Source organism: Macrosteles quadrilineatus, unplaced genomic scaffold (genome assembly GCF_028750875.1).
Source record: "Macrosteles quadrilineatus isolate MER2022 unplaced genomic scaffold, UCM_ALF_1.0 Scaffold_9__3_contigs__length_116548681, whole genome shotgun sequence".
In the NCBI taxonomy this organism is placed as follows: Eukaryota; Metazoa; Arthropoda; class Insecta; order Hemiptera; family Cicadellidae; genus Macrosteles; species Macrosteles quadrilineatus.
In genome coordinates this window covers 8,344,531-8,365,320 of record NW_026542602.1, presented here as the reverse complement: position 1 = coordinate 8,365,320, position 20,790 = coordinate 8,344,531, and the positions used below count along the sequence as shown (strand labels likewise).

The following is a 20,790-nucleotide window of genomic DNA, read 5'->3' as shown; positions in this document are numbered from 1 at the left end:
GTGAAGGACAGGCCTATTAATGTGTCCCCTTCTTGTAGCCAACAGACTTCCAGAGATATCCGTGAACAACTATCTCCAACCGGCTCAACCTGTGTCAATATTCAAAATCAATTCTATTTTCGTGACACTAATAAAGATGAAATTGAAAAAATTATAAATTCTTTTAAAAACAAACTATCCTCCAGCCATGACGGGATTCCAATGTCAGTCATAAAATTTGTAAGAAAGCAGCTAAGTAAAATTCTCTCTCATTTAATCAACTCCTCTTTTGTTAGTGGCATTTTTCCAGACAATTTAAAAATTGCTAAAGTAATACCAATTCCTAAATCTAATGAGGCTACAGATATTGGTAATTACCGACCAATATCTTTGCTATCACCAATATCTAAAATTTACGAGAAAATTGTTTCTAATCAATTAACTGTGTTCTTAGAAGAAAATTCAATCCTAGAAGACATCCAACACGGATTTAGGAAAGATAAGTCCACTATTACAGCGATTGTTAGCTTTGTCGAATCAGTCATTGAGTCAATTGACAAGGGTGAGCACGTGTTGGGAGTGTTCATGGATTTATCGAAGGCGTTTGATAGCGTTAATCATGAACTATTACTTTTTAAATTAGAAAAAATTGGAATCAGGTATAACTCTCTTAATTGGTTTAAATCATACTTATCAAATAGACAACAGTTTGTTGAAATAACTCACATCACTAAAGACAATTATAAATCAAAATACAGTTCAAATATGGGCACAATAAGATCTGGTGTACCTCAAGGATCGGTCCCGGGACCTTTACTTTTCATTTGTTACTTAACAAATTTTAAAAAGTGTCTAAATTTTGCCCCATGTACAGGTTTGTATCTTTATGCAGATGACTCTAATCTTAAAGTATCTGGGAAAACTGCAGAAGATGTTGAGTTGCTATCCACAATAGAAATAGCTTGTATTGAGGATTTTTTTAATAATCACAATTTAAAATTAAATGAAAGTAAAACCAAATGTGTCACATTCAAAACAAAACAAAACAAAAACAATTCCAATCCTAATATTGAAGTAAATAACCAACCAATTGAAATAACAGAAGCCGTAAGGTTCCTTGGCCTGACATTGGACAGCAACTTGTCTTGGGACAAACATTGTAAACTTGTTATCAATAAAATAAATTCTGGTCTTTGTGTGATTAGAAAAATGTCAAAACTATGCAGTGTTGATGTTTTAAAAATGATCTATTTTTCCCATATTCAATCCCATATATCTTATGGCATATGTGTATATGGAGCCACCTCAAATTCGAATCTAGACCAAATTTTGACAATACAGAAGCAATCAATCAGAGCTATGTTAAAAATGAACAAAGATGATTCTGCAAAAGAACACTTTAAACGTCTAAGGATCCTCACTGTTTATGGTTTGTATGTTCTTGAATGTATTATGTTTGTCAAAAACAAAAATTTTATTCCACCAATTAAAGAAAATAATCATAACTACAATACACATAACAAAAATAATTTTGTAATTGGAAAACACAAATTAGAGCTCTTCAAAAAAAAGACTGTCAATGCAGGACATGAATTTTTAAAATTTATTCCTTTGAAAATTAAAACAGAACAAAAACCCAACATTTTTAAAAAACGTCTCAAGGAATATTTAATGGACCTGTCCTTGTACTCGTTAGACGAATTGAAAATGGCAATATCATAGTTTTAAGCATTAGTTTTAACTTATTTGACACTATTCATGTACAACTATGTATACTATGAATAAAGATTCTTGACTATGACTATGACTATGACTATGACTATAATTTAATGTGTTTTTTGTACAGTATTAGGGTCACCAGAAGCCAAAAACACCTTTCAAATGATTATGAATGACAGGGTCACACAAGTGTATTTAGTAACCAAGTAAGAATAGAAGACGAGCTTTTTGAAGTGTCACCCCCTCAAGATGGTCTTAGAAACAAATTTTGCCTAGAACTACAATAATCGCTCTGCAGTAGGGGTATAGGGAAAACAGAGAAAAATACTTAGTACTGTAGCTTTAAATATTTTATTACCACTGAACTCTTAACTTTATACAACACTATATTAGATAGTTCAATATATACAAAAAAAACATAACAAATGTTTGTAAAAAGTGAACACTCTTACCAAAGCACTACACACACTTAGCTTTAGTTGGCATTTAATAAGTTATGGAGTCTTAAAATTTATGTAAATACTTTTGTTTAAAATACAAAGACACTTGGGATGGCCCTGATTTAGTGTACACAACAAGAAACAAGTTTTGCATGGTAAATGAGACCTAAATGTCAACTCATTTTGTTTTTCTAAACCACACATGTAAATTTATGTTATAATTTAACATACTTTATACGTTGATAACATTTAAAATAAATTATTCAGTCTTTCTAAAACTACAGTAGAAATATTAAGTCTCCAGGCAGTATTAGATAGTCGGATAATTTAAGTGTACACAGAGTGTTCATTAAACTGTCCACAAACTGTATGGATATTGTAACATAACTAATAAAATAAAAATAACTAACAAATAATAAAACAAAAAAAGAACCTCTCCTGAAAGTACTACGCAGCATAACAATAATGGTAAAAATACGATATATAGTTTCCATGGAATAATATCAGAATATATAATTTAACTGCCACTTCTACGAGTAGAAAACTGAGACTTAAAATATACATTGTTTCATTACCTAAAAATAACAAGTATACTTATTCGACTAAATATTGGAAAAGTTAATTTTTTTAAACCATAAATCCTTTTGCGCACAAAGTTTAACACAACAGCAAAAGTTAAACGTAATTATAATAAATGAGAAAAACCAGACAATTACTGGAAAAAAAAAACTAAAATAATTTGAAAGAAAAATAAAATTCAATCTCATTTGCAAAGTATGTAATGTCTGGTCGGAAATGATTGAGACATTATGATGAACTGGAGATATCCAGTGCACTGAGATTAGTGAGAAGGTCGCAAATCCCGCTCTCCACCTGTTCTGAAGAATCGCTCACTCGAACGAGCGACTCAAACTTGTTGAGCAGCTCAGCGTCAAGACTCGGTGCTTCCTTGCGCCTCATGTATTCAGTGAGCATCGAAATAACCTGAAAAACAAAACTGTGTGTCATAATGTGATAAAAAAAACTAGGATTTGGTCTGCTCCCTACAAAAACAGACAAAAAAGCCAATGGTGTTAAATAAAACAAATAAAATAATAAATTTGACTACCTAATACTTTTTAACAAAGGCTGATAAGGCTATGACACTTTTATTTTAGCACAACAATAGGAGTAGACTAATGAAAAATCCCTGGTTTAAGATGTTGTAAAAAGTATAGGGATGCCTCACTACATCAGCTATAAACTAAAACTACACACATTATAAACCCAGAGGATCACAATAGAGTGAGTTGATGGTCAGTTCCTTGTGGACAGTTGTTTGTGGATCTCTCTTTCTCATCACTTCTTCTTTCCCCGCCCTCCACTACCTCCTCTGCACAGTGGTCTCGTCTCCTCCAACCCTACACTTACTCATACTCGACCCCACTGATGCAGAAAAACCCACAGGTTAACCGAGCTGGGTACTTAGGTATTATACCGATCACAGCCTATTTGGGTTAGGTTAGGCTAGGCTAGGTTAGCTTAAGCTATGTTATGTTAGGTTAGGTACTCATAGTGACCACACAGCTAACCTAACCGCCACAGAGCGCTGTATAAGGCCTACTTAGGTGTGGTCAGTATAATACGCCCGGGCTGCACTAAGAGGATTAGCGGACGGAACGCTGTCCTACACATACCTGAGCGACTTGTTCCTTGAGCACGGGGTGAGGCATGGCTGAGCGCTTGATGATGTTGAACTTGGTGATCGCCAGCTGGAGAGGAGAGTTGGTAGACGATATGTGAGTCCCTGCCTTGAGCAGCAACGTGATCACAGGCACGCTGTTAGTACAAGCGGCCAGATGCAGCGGGGTGTTGCCGATCCTGTCCTTGGCGTTGGGATCCGCTCCAAAGTCCAGCAACAGTCTGTCAGATATCCAACATATTATTGCAAACTGTGAACTGTGTATATTGTATATATATATGTTGATGATCATAATCGATAGGTACACGAGATTCCTGCAAATTGAACCACCAGTTGGAGAAAAACAATTACAAATGAAAACAATGCTATGTGTTCTGGAATAATAACAGCCAATCGGTAAGCCAGGAAAACTGTTAACATTGTATGTGAACTTTATTATGGAACCAGGACTTTGGGAAATAATAGCCACTGGCCTATGGCTGAGTGTCCATTCATTAACGGCTTTACGTTGGTTCTCCATTAAGAGCGTAGTGTAGTATGAAAAAGTGATCACTAGAGATGTTCACATTGTTGATACGAGGGCTGGAGCAATAAGTGTTCATTAATAGTAAAAAATACATAGTTTGATTTTTTTATATGATCCTACTGCATTTCCGTCTCAGAATATTTACTAGTCCGAACAGGCTCCAGTCCCGATTACTTTGGATTAGCACGACTCTAGTGTACATACAACAGGCTATTTTGCAGAGTTTGTTGAAGTGTTTAGGAAAAAATTTGACGGATAAAATAAAGCACTCAGCAGAACAACTGCTAAAGACATTATAGAATCTATGGCAAAATAACATTACAAATGTGGAGAATGGTTAGTTTATGATACTAACCCTTTAAGGCAGTTTGACAAGCCTTCCTCGTGCGTAAAATGACACTGCTATAATTAGATGAGAGCCTCAAGACACAACCTGTTGTTTATCTGACGGTGAATCAGTAAACGAACAGGATAATGATTTAGTTGGAAATTTCCATTAATACTTGGGTTATAAATCCATTATGAGTATTTACCCTGTGGGTGTACAAACCAAACAAATAAACTAAATGTGTTACTTACTTGACCATATCTGCGTAGCCCATGCACGCAGCCATGTGCAAGGGAGTGCGTCTGTAATCATCCGACACATTGGGACTCATCCCGGACTCGAGCATTTGACGCATCGCCTCCGTGTCGTTCTGACCGGCCGCCCGACGCATCCGAATTGCTTCTGAAACAACATCCAACTTTGTACATGCTAGTCAAAATAAAATGTATTGTAGTAAAAAGCACTTCAACACCTTCACAAGAGTCGTGAGGATAGTTATCGTAACCAGCTTGACAATGAACCAGCAATGCCAGTATTGCTACAATTATCTCGATAGACCTGTACTGCATGGTGAACAAAGAGTAGGGTATAGATTAGGAACAAGGGCGTGTTAAGTCTAGTACAGGTAGTGTTTCTAAAAGACACAGGTAGACAGTTTTGGTGGTCTGGGCTCAAATCCTGTCAAATCAATGTTTAGTAATGGGTAAACAAAGTAAGGGATACTTAACCCTCCAAGTGTCCATAGTTTAGGCCTTAATGTCCACCTATTTTTGGCGCATTTGCAAGGTTTTATTAAAACGGATCTGAGAAGCTTAAAACAATGTTAATTCTAATGTTCTATATACCATTTTGTTTGGAAAATCATGGGCTTCAATATTATATATAAAACATAAGGAACACTTTTTCAAAAAAAAAAATTTTAGGTAAAAAAAATATAATTTCGAAAATTTTCAAAGAAAAAATAAGTTCGCGCTCAATAAAATTGTATAAATTATAGGCCTATAAATATTTGAAAATAGCCACTTTGTTCTAAATTTTATGAGGATTACAAATATATAATAATATAAGGAAGTAGATTTGCAAATAAATAAGTTATGGGCAAAAAACAGATTTCAGTACATAGCGTTTAGCTAAGAATGCATAGCCTAACCATAGCTAGGAATCTGGCTGATAATTTACATCAATATCACTACCTACTTCTTCAGGATCATCAACCAGCACTTCAAAACCACTTAAATCTTCTTATAATGCAACACGTATATCACTACTTTTGATTTTTAACACTAAAACAATGATAAACGTAATAAAACACATCAGTCATCGGTCGGAGGGTAACCTAGCTGTTTACAAATACACGCACGTCAGCTGTCTGCTACATATTACGATCGGCTCAGATAACGTACAGCGCTGAGACAGACCTCTGGAGAAAGCTTAGAATGAAACGGAAAGAACAATACCTAACTCGATCCAGTTCAATCCGATTCAGTCAGTTATAGAGCCTTTGCCGTAAACGATGTCTGCTTGTCGAAAAATCGACAAGTAACACTACACAAAGTGTGCTGCTTGTCGAATTTTCGTCAAGTAACACTGGGAGGGTTAAATTATAAGTTTTTTATCCCCCTTTGACTACTGTAATAAAAATTGGCCATTTTCATGTTTTTACAACAACAAAGATAAACAAATAAAGAACATTTTAAACCCCATGCCACCCAGTCTTCATTGCCCGATTTTGCTGGTTCACGAAATCATAAAAATTAATTCTCCCTGAAAAAAGTTAATTCATGCCAAATTTCATCAAAGCTCAAGTTATTGCATTTAGAACAAATACACACATTTTATAAATAAATTTGAACGGATAATAGTTTTGGCCTCTGGGAACATCAAAATGAAAAAGTAAATCAATTCTGGGCATAGGTCCATGCATAGGGCAATAACTGTCTACTGGATACCTTACTCCACAAAATGCCAAAGCCAAAAATAAATAGCCTTTAGGACACAAAATGTAAAAAAAAAAAAATTAGATTAAAAAAAAAGTGAAACATCCATTGAACTAGAAATTAACAATCAGTAAGACAACATCACTATCCGTTGTTTTAATGTGAGTACGAGTGCAAGTATAAACAACAAACAGTGACAAATTACAAAACAGTTTGTCAACTACGATATCTTTCCCTATCAATACTCACCCTTGACTCGGAAATAGTCGGATGGATCTCTGTGGCGCAAACACCTGAAGTGATGGATGCGATGAGCCGGATGCCTCAACTTGCGGACGAGCTCGTTTCCCTTGTATTGTATTCCCAGAGGTCCACCGGAGACAAAAACTGCAAGCAAAATACTCGTTTGGAACCGACAATAACAAAGTTACTGCAGTATTATTGTAGATAAACATAAAAAAAATAAGGTGCTGATTAGTGACGGGTCGGTACTTAACGTCAAATGTCGGTTCCACCGGTTCTTGGGGAAAGTACTGGGTCCGAGAATCGATGGTGAAATATTGGTACCGATACCTATTTTTATTTACTCATTTACAAAATTAAAATTGTCAACCATGATGATTATTTCACTTTAGGCTATTTTAAAGGGCATATTTATCATAAAATATTATCAATAGTAGGCTATGGGATGATTATTTCAGTATTTGTTGGTTAAGTTGTCGTCACTATCGTCAACTGATAGGGTGTGTTGCCGAGGTAAATTAAATATTCTGTTTTTTTTATGACCAAAACAAAATTAAATTATCAAATCATCGGTAGGGAAAACTTAAAAATAGTGTCTAGTATTTAAAAGATTTAACTTTGTAGGTTGGTAGTGGTACTTGATAAGAAATTCAAGTTTTTGTCAGTTAAGTTTCCTGGAAATAGTGGTCTAATGAAAGTGGTTGCTGTAGACATTGTAAGTAGAATTAAATATTATTTTATAATAAGATTTCAGAGAATAAATTGTAAATAGCATTTGTAGAAACCATTTTTGGATTGATATGTAAAGTAAAGAATAGTTTTCAAATCACTTTTAATGTATTTTAACAAGAGTAGAAAACAAGTAAAGTTCAGACAAACCTGTAGAGTTTTGTTCTTGAGAAGCACATTTTCACAAAGTGTTGTAAGGATCTTAAATCCACTTTTAATTTTTACAATTTTTAGAGAATAGTATTTATCGCCTTTGTTTGATGTTTTCAGACAGAATACAACCACTTCTTCTTTCTTCTAGTTTCTTGGTAACTTCTAGTGCCAGTTCTGACCATTTAACCCAGTGTCTCTGATTTAAAGTAAGACCATCCCAATTTTATTATTTTAATACAAAGTTTGCAACTAATAAGAGGGAAAACTATATTTATTTAGGAAAGTGAATTTTGTGAAATTTTGAAATCAATAGACCCATTATACGATTCATTACATCATTTAGTAAATATAAGTTTTAACAAGATGAGTGGAGAAGATGAAGTTTGAATTGCAACACTCTTAGCCAGTGTTGAAAGGGAGATTCACTAACGAAGTATGTAGGTACAGGATCGTTTAGTAAACCGATTGTGAGTTTATCATCTAGAACCTCATAGGACATTGCAGTACAATTTAAATTAACTTCTTCTTGAATATATTCTATTCTTGTAAAAGATTTCTTTATATACGCCTACTTTTTTTTATAGAATAAAAGTTTCATTTTAGTTTTATACTCTAATTAAGTTATTTTATATAAGTTTCACTAAACACATTTTTGATGTTTAAAATTAAAAATAAAACCTAATTTGTGCACTAAAATACAAATATTACTTCAAAAATGTTTGTTTTATTGACTTGGAAGTATCCTCCAGGTGCGCCCTCTCCCGTTTCAGAAACCAATGCACCCTCTGAAAGATTGAAAGATTAAAAATGACTTACCTCCGCCGATGTCTCTGCTTGGGCGAAAACTAAGAGCAAAAGCCGTATCGTGTGAAGGATGTGTAGCATGGTACTCGTATCCATGCACCAGGCTGGTAGGATAAAGTTGGGAGATGGACTCTCGAACTTGCTGCCAAACACAAATAACAAACTGTTTAAAAAGATATTTAAAAGTTTGGATTTGTTTTAAAAATCACTTTAAATAACTCAAATCATTCTTATGGAACACCCTGTAATTTATAATTGTTTTAATGACAAATGTGTACAAATGTTGAGTCTAAATGTGATTTAAAAACCTTTTTATTCTTGACATTTGTCCTATAATGCTACTCGTTAGGAGTTACAGCGTATTATGCCTAAGAAAAAATGGCTTGCAGAGTACCTAAATTATGTGTCCTGCAGCTCCCAAACAATTAATTTAAGAGAGAAAATGCAAGGAATAAATTAGTCTTAATATTGCACTGTATTCTAAAAAGACCATAAAACACAGAATGTTCCAATTTTAAAGTACGCAGCCATTTTGCAAAATGGCGGCCATTTTTAAAACAACGGATTCAATATTTTTATCATTTTATAATTGTAGATACAAATTTAAGACTTATTTATTCTCTGCATTTCCTCTCAAAACTTAGTCTTTTATGAGCTACAGGATGCAGAATGTACACCGCAAACCATTATTTTATAAATTTTCAGCTAAAAATAAAAAGATGAATAAATTATGAATAAAAAAAGGTAAACTTTCTTGGATTCCAGTAAAATAGGAGTCTGCGGAAGTTTTAGGGTCCAGTTCAATTTTTAAATGTAGCATACTACGGGTCAGGCTCAAATTAAACAATATCCAATATCTATATTTACAAATGATAAAGATAATTGAAGGATCTGTCATAATAGCTACCGTAACACTTTCTTCATAAACAAATCTCGTTTAAATTGTAGCCTAATGAAGAAACCCCTTATGAACTGTCATATTATACAGTGTTGTAAATGATTAACAGGAGTGTAATTGTTAACGATTTAACTAGTCTACATTTAAACTCAAGTTTAGAAAAGTTAGGGGTACGGTACCGGTATAAAAGTAGCCTATGTTTCATATTATGTTTATAAGTTGTTTGGTAAAAATGTTGTGTATTGTGTTGTGTATTGTGTGCCTATAACGAATTCATATTATAACTATACTTATTTTCTGTAATCGCGGCACTAACGAGATTATCACCAACGATCTTGGTGACGTCATAATTATTGTGGCTACATTCATTAATAACATCATGATAATCTAAACTTCGTGAAGAATCAACCAAAACAAGAAAAAAAAAACAATGGGCTAGGTTGGTCCTTGCATATTGCGACAGTAGGAAGATAATGTATAATTAAGAAAATGTGAAATATATCGCAAAAGCTTTACGAAGATACTTTCTTATAGTCTAATGCAATATTAGAGCATTATTCACGCCCAAAAAACTACACAATACAAATCCACACATACACATAAAAATTGGGAATAAAAATATCCCAAACAAATATAGGTAATTTAGAATTCTTAGTATTTTAAAGCTAAAACGAGTCAATCTCGTTAAACAGTGAATGTTCTGAAACATTTTTAATGTACAGTGCACTGTAGGTACAGCCCTGCCCATTTTATCCGCTCCATACTATTCTGGTACACAGCTGACCGTTCCAGTAGTTCGGAGTCCCAGAAAAAAAATTTATGGTCTCTTCACTATCCACCAAAATTGCTCCCGAGACACATAGTTTGGAGACTGCTGCCTTAGACCGCTTGGCCATTGATCAGGCACAACTGTCTACCGCGATTACAACAACTAGATATTGGTCAACCAAAGCCCAAGTGTATCGGTTCTAATCTTAACTCCTAGGCTACAGAAAATGTCAGATTAGCTTTCAAGCGTATTTGTTGAGTCGATGTTGAGTAAATGGGAGAGGGGCCATTTTTTGTTTGGAACAGCCATGGCTACTAAAGTTGGTTATCCGCTAGAGTGCACTTTTAAGTTAGTGTGTTCTATCTGTCAAATGTACCCTAAACATAAAATATAATACAAAAGGTTAAAAAATGTATTTTTTTTTCATTTTAAGAGCAATGGGAAAATATTACATGGTGATCTAACTTAGAAGTAAAGTTAGCCTAAATAATTCTGCACAACCTCATAACATTTTTAAGGAGAAATCTCATTTGTCCGTGATAGGTAAGTTATATAATTTACCTTCTATTTGTCTGATTGCAATTTTTACAATAAATAATTCATTAAAATTGTCAGTTTTATTCCCTAGTTAGAATAGAAATAACTTAACATTATGTTTAGATTTAACAAGTAGGCTAGGCCTAGCTAACTTACTTAACATAGGTTTGACTCCAAAGGGTTGAAAAGCGTTTTTCAGGTCAAATAGACAACTCATTTGATAAATTACTATTTAAAAAAAAACTAGCCTTTTTAAGAAAGACCCACTATTATTCTCTATTATTCATAATTTAAGTTTGTTAAGTTTGCCTATTTTAAAAAAAATTATTTTAAACCTGTTAACCCTCCGAGTGTTATTTGTCGCTGCAGCGACTCACAAACACTGTTTACGGCGAAGGCTCTATGACTGACAAAATCGGATTGAACTGGATCGAGTTAGGTATCGTTTTATTTTACAGATTCAGAGCTTTCTCTGGAGGTCTGTCTCTAAGCGCTATTCATTTTAGTTCCAAAAATATTGTAGCAGACAGCTGACGTGCGTATTTGTAAACAGCTTGGTTATCCTCGGACCGATGACTGATGTGTTTTATTACGTTTATCATTGTTTTAGTGTTAAAAATCAAAAGTAGTGATATACGTGGTGCATTATAAGAAGATTTAAGTGATTTTGAAGGGCTGGTTGATGATCCTGAAGAAGTAGGTAGTGATATTGATGTAAATTATCAGCCAGATTTCTAGCTATGGTTAGGCTATGCATTCTTAGCTAAACGCTATGTACTGAAATCTGTTTTTTGCCCATAACTTATTTATTTGCAAATCTACTTCCTTATATTATTATATATTTGTAATCCTCATAAAATTTAGAACAAAGTGGCTATTTTCAAATATTTATAGGCCTATAATTTATACAATTTCATTGAGCGCAAACTTATTTTTTTTTTAATTTTTCAAAATATTATTTTTTTACCTAAAAAATTTTTTTGAAACAAATGTTCCTTATGTTCTATGTATAATATTGAAGCCCATGATTTTCCAAACAAAATGGTATATAAGTAGAACAGTATAATGAACATTGTTTTCAAACTTCTCAGATCCGTTTTAATAAAACCTTGCAAATGAGCAAAAAATAGGCAGACATTAAGGCCAAAACAAGGGACACTCGGAGGGTTATATGTTAAACTAAGGGCAGCCTATATTTTGGAATTTTCATGTCAAATTTTATTAATTATAAGTACCTATTGCATCTTATATCTTTTTACAATAATAATGACAATGTCAATTACAATAATGTATTGTTTAAAGACTGAATAAATGACTATTCAATGACTATTTGATAAATTACTATTGCGAATGAAATGAAATAAAATGCTGAATTTGATCAAAACATAAGTTAGGCCTATCCCTGAGCGAAGTACAACAGTTTGCTTTTATTCCATGAGAATAACATAAAAATTTTGTACGTAACACGAGTTATTGTGCTTAAAGACGCATTTCCTAAAACATGGGAAGTAGGCCAAAAGCTAAGTTTAGGCCTACATTTATTTATCCTGCGTGGAAACCGAAAGTTCATATAGGTCTTCCTACCATTATTAAGTTATGGATGTGCAGCTACACAACCAAAAGGGACCATATACAGTGACATACGTCGATTAAGTTAGGAGTTTGGTACAGGTGAGATGCATCAAGTGTAACTTAGGCTTAGATTTGTTACAGACTAAGGGGCTATTTGGTCTGACTTTTCAAAACAGTTCTTCTAACTTTTAAGTTAATTCTCAGGCAAAAAAGTTGACTTACGGGCTTTTATTCTCTCAGAACTCGGACCTTCTCCAGCTTTCTAACATAACTTAACCATCCATATGATTTAATTTAACCCTCCGAGTGTCCATAGTTTAGGCCTTAATGTCCACCTATTTTTGGCCCCTTTGCAAGGTTTTATTAAAACGGATCTGAGAAGCTTAAAACAATGTTAATTCTAATGTTCTATATACCATTTTGTTTGGAAAATCATGGGCTTCAATATTATATATAAAACATAAGGAACATTTTTTCCAAAAAAAAATTTTTAGGTAAAAAAAAAATATAATTTCGAAAATTTTCAAAAAAAAAATCAGTTCGCGCTCAATGAAATTGTAAAAATTATAGGCCTATAAATATTTGAAAATAGCCACTTTGTTCTAAATTTAATGAGGATTACAAATATATAATCATATAGCGAGGTAAGTTATCAAATAAATAAGTTATGAGCGAAAAACGGATTTCAGTACATAGCGTTTAGCTAAGAATGCATAGCCTAACCATAGCTAGGAATCTGGCTGATAATTTACATCAATATCACTACCTACTTCTTCAGGATCATCAACCAGCACTTCAAAACCACTTAAATCTTCTTATAATGCACCACGTATATCACTACTTTTGATTTTTAACACTAAAACAATGATAAACGTAATAAAACACATCAGTCATCGGTCCGGGGGAACCTAGCTGCTTACAAATACACGCACGTCAGCTGTCTGCTACAATATTTTCGGAACTAAAATGAATAGCGCTTAGAGACAGACCTCTGGAGAAAGCTTAGAATATTACGGAAAGAACGATACCTAACTCGATCCAGTTCAATCCGATTCAGTCAGTCATAGAGCCTTCGCCGTAAACAATGTTTGTGCGTCATAAAAATGACGCGTGACCCTACACAAAGTGTGTTGTGCGTCATTATTATGACGCGTGACACTCGGAGGGTTAATTTTTTAGAAAAGTAGCCTATGTTACCTTTTTAACTGAATTAGTCTAGGTGTAGGCCTAACCTAAAAAGTAACCTGCATTTTATAGGGGATTCTGATCTTTAGCTTTACCAAGGTATAAGTTAGGAATTGAGTAGGCTGGGTCATGTTTTGGGCATTCCTAAAATAGCAAACAATGAACGCTTTGTTAAATTAATTTTATAAATGTTTTATTTTGTATGTAGGCCTAGGCCTAGGCATTTAGATTTAAATGCACAGTATGCCTAGGGTATTCCTAAGAAGAGATGCCTGTGGAGGTTTATAAATTAAGAATATGCTACGACTAGGCTATATAAGGTAAATTACCAAAACGACATCAGTGGAACTATGAGCCTTCATGAGATCTTCCTTGGAGAATACCAAAGATGAGAAGTCTATTTCTTGAGCCATTTTCTTCATGGAATTCTCAAGAACCATATTTTTAACAATTTTATCCTGAATTGTGCTGTCGTTACTTTCATTTCCAGTCTCAAATCCAGAATCAGCAGCGGACGCCATCGCGTAAGTAAATATTAGTAAATACTAGTAAAATTGCCTAAGAAGTTTTTGTTTAGAATTTAGCACTATTAGGTGTGAGGTGAAATACTCCGTCAATTTAAATAGCTAACACTAATATTACAATGTTGACTGATTAAGATTAAACATGACAACGTTCACAGATCACAATCACAATACAAAATACAAAACGAAAACAATATGAACCAAGAATAGCAATACACAGACTTACACAGTAGCCAGTTGTAGCCGTAGCCTTCAGATTCAGCAATCAGAATCGAATCAGAATCAACAGCAGACTAGACTAGGAGGACTAGACAACGTCAGTCAAGTCACTCAGTCAGACCAGTCCAGTGCAGTCCTGTATTTTCTGATCTCTGTAGACTGTGTACAGGTACAGTTAGAGCTGGGTTTTCCTAGGCGCTGAAGAGGAGTGCGGAAAAGAGATTAACATGGTATTCCGCTCCGATTCTAGGAAAACCCAGCTTAAGCCCCCCACACACTACCAGACCAGACCTCCAGACCAGACCGTCTGGCTGCAACCAGACCGTCTTGGACGGCTCTACACACTCCCAGACCAGGGGCCCTATTTTTGAAATGGTTGACTGTTGAGTTGAGTGTCGAGTCATTCTATTTCCAATCGTTTCGTATTTTTGAAACGGTTGACGGTGGACTTATACAACCAAAACTACTCAACACCTATCGAGCTGTTGAGTGGAGGTTGACTGCACTTTCTTCTTCCTCTCTTTCGGCAAAAAATTACTCTTTTTGAGACGACGCCATATTGTTTTGTTATTGCTTTAATTTACTAATTGCGATTTAGAGGTTATGTATTTGTTGTCAATGTATTAGCACCCAATTATGCGATTGTTTTCTGTAGAATAATTGCATTTTAATTTTATTTACTGTGTCAATACTAGACTATTTAATCAAGGGTTTTATTCTTGTTGGAATGTTTGAAATAGACTAGGCATACTAATTGAACTTATTATAAGATAATTATTGTTATTAGACCTATGATATAAGGTATTAAAGATTGTGGTAGAGAGAAACAATATCATAGTTTGTTTCAATACTATTCACCTAATAAAGGGATCAAATTAATTTAAGTTACGATATGCTTCCAGTGCAATGGCAAATAGCCGCTTTAACCTAAATAAAAAACAATTAAAATTAACATAAAACAAACCGATGAAGGAAACTAAAATAAGGTGATGTGTTCCGAAATAGAGACGAAGAAAGCAAATAATAATGTATCTAGGATGAGTGTAGGACCTAAAGTAAAGTGCAGCCTATGCCTAAACTTATAACTAGCTAGTAGCTACATCCTAAAACAAACATCCATAGTAAATTTTATTTTTTATACTTAAGTTTATTACTTTATTTAGTTTACTTTAGTTTATTACTTAAGTTAAGGTACTTTGCAATCACTAAGATTAAGCAAGACATAACCTCAATCTCAATCTCTCAAGAACGGAGTTGACAGTTTACCTCAGTGTCTCGAAATATGGCAGAGGCAGATTGAGATTAGCTCAGCTGCCAGATTTTAGAGTAAGAAGAGGTTAAATCGAAGTCCGCAAGAACTCTGCATTGTGATTGGTTCAAAATGACGTCATCTGAATTTTTGACGGTCGTATGCTCTACATTTCCACCACGAGTCTCTCAACTAGTGATTCCCAACTCGCTTCCCAACTGTTGGGTTTCAAAAATACCAAATCATGTTGTTGGTTGAGTTGAGTGCTGACGATTGACTCAACTGTCAACCATTTCAAAAATAGGGCCCCAGACGGTCCTAATTCGTAATTGAGAGACCGTGGTGAGAACTCCAACAAATGGATGAAGATTGTCACGATGGTCGGCCGTCTGACAGACAACGCTACACACTTACAGACCAGACAAAAATAGTGGTGGGGGAACCTCAGACACGATAAGACAAGTGCCAGACGCCAGACCAGACGGTCTGGTCTGGCGTCTGGCACTTGTCTTAAACGTGTGTGGGGCTGTCTGCAGACCAATTTTCTCGGACCAGGGGCCCTATTTTTGAAATGGTTGACTGTTGAGTTGAGTGTCGAGTCATTCTATTTCCAATCGTTTCGTATTTTTGAAACGGTTGACGGTGGACTTATACAACCAAAACTACTCAACACCTATCGAGCTGTTGAGTGGAGGTTGACTGCACTTTCTTCTTCCTCTCTTTCGGCAAAAAATTACTCTTTTTGAGATGACGCCATATTGTTTTGTTATTGTTTTAATTTACTAATTGCGATTTAGAGGTTATGTATTTGTTGTCAATGTATTAGCACCCAATTATGCGATTGTTTTCTGTAGAATAATCGCATTTTAATTTTATTTACTGTGTCAATACTAGACTATTTAATCAAGGGTTTTATTCTTGTTGGAATGTTTGAAATAGACTAGGCATACTAATTGAACTTATTATAAGATAATTATTGTTATTAGACCTATGATTTAAGGTATCAAAGATTGTGGTAGAGAGAAACAATATGTTTGTTATTCAATATGTTACAATATGTTATGTTTGTTTCAATACCATTCGCCTAATAAAGGGATCAAATTAATTTAAGTTACGATATGCTTTCAGTGCAATGGCAAATAGCCGCTTTAACCTAAATAAAAAACAATTAAAAATAACATAAAACAAACCGATGAAGGAAACTAAAATAAGGTGATGTGTTCCGAAATAGAGACGAAGAAAGCAAATAATAATGTATTTAGGATGAGTGTAGGACCTAAAGTAAAGTGCAGCCTATGCCTAAACTTATAATTAGCTACACCCTAAAACAAACATCCATAGTAAATTTTATTTTTTATACTTAAGTTTATTAGGCTACTTTATTTAGTTTACTTTAGTTAATTACTTAAGTTAAGGTACTTTGCAATCGCTAAGAAAAATAAAAATAAAACATAACCTCAATCTCAATCTCTCAAGAACGGAGTTGACAGTTTACCTCAGTGTCTCGAAATATGGCAGATTGAGATTAGCTGCCAGATTTTAGAGTAAGAAGAGGTTAAATCGAAGTCCGCAAGAACTCTGCATTGTGATTGGTTCAAAATGACGTCATCTGAATTTTTGACGGTCGTATGCTCTACATTTCCACCACGAGTCTCTCAACTAGTGATTCCCAACTCGCTTCCCAACTGTTGGGTTTCAAAAATACCAAATCATGTTGTTGGTTGAGTTGAGTGCTGACGATTGACTCAACTGTCAACCATTTCAAAAATAGGGCCCCAGGGGCCCTATTTTTGAAATGGTTGACTGTTGAGTTGAGTGTCGAGTCATTCTATTTCCAATCGTTTCGTATTTTTGAAACGGTTGACGGTGGACTTATACAACCAAAACTACTCAACACCTATCGAGCTGTTGAGTGGAGGTTGACTGCACTTTCTTCTTCCTCTCTTTCGGCAAAAAATTACTCTTTTTGAGACGACGCCATATTGTTTAGTTATTGCTTTAATTTACTAATTGCGATTTAGAGGTTATGTATTTGTTGTCAATGTATTAGAACCCAATTATGCGATTGTTTTCTGTAGAATAATCGCATTTTAATTTTATTTACTGTGTCAATACTAGACTATTTAATCAAGGGTTTTAATCTTGTTGGAATGTTTGAAATATACTAGGCATACTAATTGAACTTATTATAAGATAATTATGGTTATTAGACCTATGATTTAAGGTATTAAAGATTATGGTAGAGAGAAACAATATCATAGTCTGTTTCAATACCATTCACCTAATAAAGGGATCAAATTAATTTAAGTTACGATATGCTTCCAGTGCAATGGCAAATAGCCGCTTTAACCTAAATAAAAAACAATTAAAAATAACATAAAACAAACCGATGAGATGAAGGAAACTAAAATAAGGTGATGTGTTCCGAAATAGAGACGAAGAAAGCAATTAATAATGTATTTAGGATTGTAGGACCTAAAGTAAAGTGCAGCCTATGCCTAAACTTATAATTAGCTACACCCTAAAACAAACATCCATAGTAAATTTTATTTTTAATACTTAAGTTTAGCCTATATAAGTTAAGGTACTTTGCAATCTCTAAGATTAAATTAAGCAAGACATATAACCCATTATAACCTCAATCTCTCAAGAACGGAGTTGACAGTTTACCTCAGTGTCTCGAAATATGGCAGATTGAGATTAGCTGCCAGATTTTAGAGTAAGAAGAGGTTAAATCGAAGTCCGCAAGAACTCTGCCTGCATTGTGATTGGTTCAAAATGACGTCATCTGAATTTTTGACGGTCGTATGCTCTACATTTCCACCACGAGTCTCTCAACTAGTGATTCCCAACTCGCTTCCCAACTGTTGGGTTTCAAAAATACCAAATCATGTTGTTGGTTGAGTTGAGTGCTGACGATTGACTCAACTGTCAACCATTTCAAAAATAGGGCCCCAGACTGTCTGCGTGTCTGTTGGTTGAACCCTCAGACCACAGAAGGTCTGAGGTTCCCCCACCACTATTAAATAAATATTTGTCTGGTCTGTGAGTGTGTAGCGCTGTCTGTCAGACGGCAGACCGTCGAAACAGTCTTTATCTATTTGTTGGAGTTCTCACCACAGTGTCTCAATTTCGAATGTTGGAATGTCTGGTCTGGGAGTGTGTAGAGCAGTCCAAGACGGTCTGGTTGCAGCCAGACGGTCTGGTCTGGTAGTGTGTGGGGGGCTAACTTTTATCAGATTTTTCCCCATTTTCTGTACTTCAATCCACTTTGGGCTGGCTTTCTGAAAAGTGAAACCACAACCACCTACTGTAAAAATGTGAAAGATTTTATTTATTTACCTACCAACACCTCACTAAAGAGTACCTATCTGAATTAGGGAGTACAAATAGATACAATAAAAAACTAAGTTAAATATAGAATAAGCCCTTTTCCAATGTTGTCAAACAGGGGCCCATTTCATAATAAAGTACAAACTAATATTATTAGTAAATCAGCTGATCGCCCAATGCAAATCTAAAGGAAATTACAAGTTACAAGTTGTAACTTGTAGTTTATAATGGAATGGGCCCCAGGAGTTTTCTACATTCTTTGCTCCACACCTCCTTTAAGTCCTGAAATTTTCTCTTGACCCCCATGTACATATTTTTAAATTTAAGCATTGTAATCACTCTGTGTTATTAATTATTTATATTGGAAAGGGGAGCGACGAGCGAGCTGGTCGACTGGTTGAGCTTGAGGCTTTGGAGCCCAAGGTCTCGGGTTCAAATCCCTCCAATCACCAATGGAACTTAGCGTTTTAGAATGTGAAGGTGGGACTAAAAAACTATATGGATCAGATAATAATTTGATTTGATGTTTTCATCCTAAATTAATTTTTCATTATTTTGTACTTTATTTATTATTTTTCTAGGAGTCCTCACACCCCCAGGTTGAGAACCGCTGTTGTAAACTGTGTTCTTCGGTACAAAGTTAGATTTTGAAAATTTATTCTTCATAGATCGAAACAATAGTTTTGCATCCCCCATAACACCCATGGTCGCGTTAAGGGTCAGTGGAGCCCTGGGCAAACCCAAAAGCAGTCCCCCTTTTTTCCTAGTGCAGGCAGGCGTTGGTTGTGGGGCACCCAGTGGGCGCCCCCAAAATAACACTTGGGGACCGTTTAAAAAAGTGGGCCTGATAATGTCTGTGTTTTTAAATACTTTACACAATTTCACAATTACACAAACGACTTAACTGCTTATACACTGGTCCTTACTACAATGCTGTAGGTTTGCGGATGACGGCCGACTTGTCACTGTCCATAAAAAAAAGGAAGACCTTTAGAAACCGCAAATCCTTCATTGCTGTTAAGTTAGCTCACCACAAACTTACAATCCTCTAGTAAAAGACTGTGGCTTTGATGCATGGCAACAATTGCACAGAGACAATCTATATATATAAAAGGCAAAGCCCTCACTGACTCACTCACTCATCACTAATTCTCCCACTTCCCACTTACCTAGGAGGCTGAAATTCGGTACACCGATTCTTTGGGCATTAAATAGGAAAACTAAGTAGTTTTTATTCTGATCGGGCTTTCGGGCTCTGCCCCAGTGGCTCTGGAGTTTCCCATGTTAACCTTATGATTTTTCATATTTAAAAGGAATTAATGAATCTTAACAGCTGTTTCAATTAAACAAGTTGGTTCAGTTCTATGATGTTCAATTGCATTAAAGTTACAAGGATTACCAACAGAGTGCAGCACTATTATTTTTTTTTAATTTATGACAACAGTTAATTTGCAACCAAAAGGTGAGTGAGCGAACAACTTCAACCTGGAGGCGAGTTAGCGTAGCGACGAGCTAACCTAAATGCAAGTGAGCGCAGCGAACGAGCTCCAACTCAAAGGTGAGTGAGCGTAGCGAACGAACTTCAACCAGGACGGGATTGAGCCATGCGAATACTTATGAAGTTAAATGGGGCAAAGCCTGCGGGTACAGCTAGTACATCATAAATTAATTAATGCAACAACTGTTTTAGTAGGCCGACCTGATGGCCTTGTATTAGAGACCATGCCACTTAAATGTATCAAAATCAAATGTATGCCTCCTTTTAAATAAACAGCTAGTGTATTATGTTTAAAGTGTTATTAGACAAATTATTGTTATTTACTTTCTGTCAATTGATCTGTAGACATTGTAAATAAATACCTTTCAGTAGCAGTAGGCTTAACTTTAATCTGATTTATTAATTGCTTTGGCAGGGTAAGAGAAAATCTATCTTGTTACTTAGATAATTTGTAAACGTTAACAATT

The 20,790-nt window shown here is 34.9% G+C and overlaps 1 protein-coding gene across 1 annotated transcript; it reads right to left on the bottom strand.

The window, feature by feature from the left end:
• Positions 1 to 2,033: 2,033 nt before the first annotated feature.
• LOC129004420 (ankyrin repeat domain-containing protein 54-like) lies at positions 2,034 to 14,228 on the bottom strand. The gene is made up of 6 exons (XM_054433000.1): positions 13,830 to 14,228; positions 8,552 to 8,681; positions 6,860 to 6,997; positions 4,925 to 5,075; positions 3,815 to 4,040; positions 2,034 to 3,122 (listed from the first exon to the last, which is right to left on the bottom strand). The coding sequence occupies exons 1-6, from the start codon at positions 14,019 to 14,021 to the stop codon at positions 2,946 to 2,948; spliced, it is 1,014 nt and encodes a 337-aa protein (XP_054288975.1). The 5' UTR covers positions 14,022 to 14,228; the 3' UTR covers positions 2,034 to 2,945.
• Positions 14,229 to 20,790: the final 6,562 nt, after the last annotated feature.

Excerpts from the sequence above, each read along its gene's own strand:
- LOC129004420 (XM_054433000.1), bottom strand. The coding sequence starts at position 14,021 with ATGGCGTCCGCTGCTGATTCTGGATTTGAGACTGGAAATGAAAGTAAC. Across the intron at positions 8,682-13,829 it reads GTTCCACTGATGTCGTTTTG|CAAGTTCGAGAGTCCATCTC; the intron begins GTAATTTACCTT and ends TGTGTTTGGCAG. Across the intron at positions 5,076-6,859 it reads CGACTATTTCCGAGTCAAGG|AAGCAATTCGGATGCGTCGG; the intron begins GTGAGTATTGAT and ends ATGTTGTTTCAG.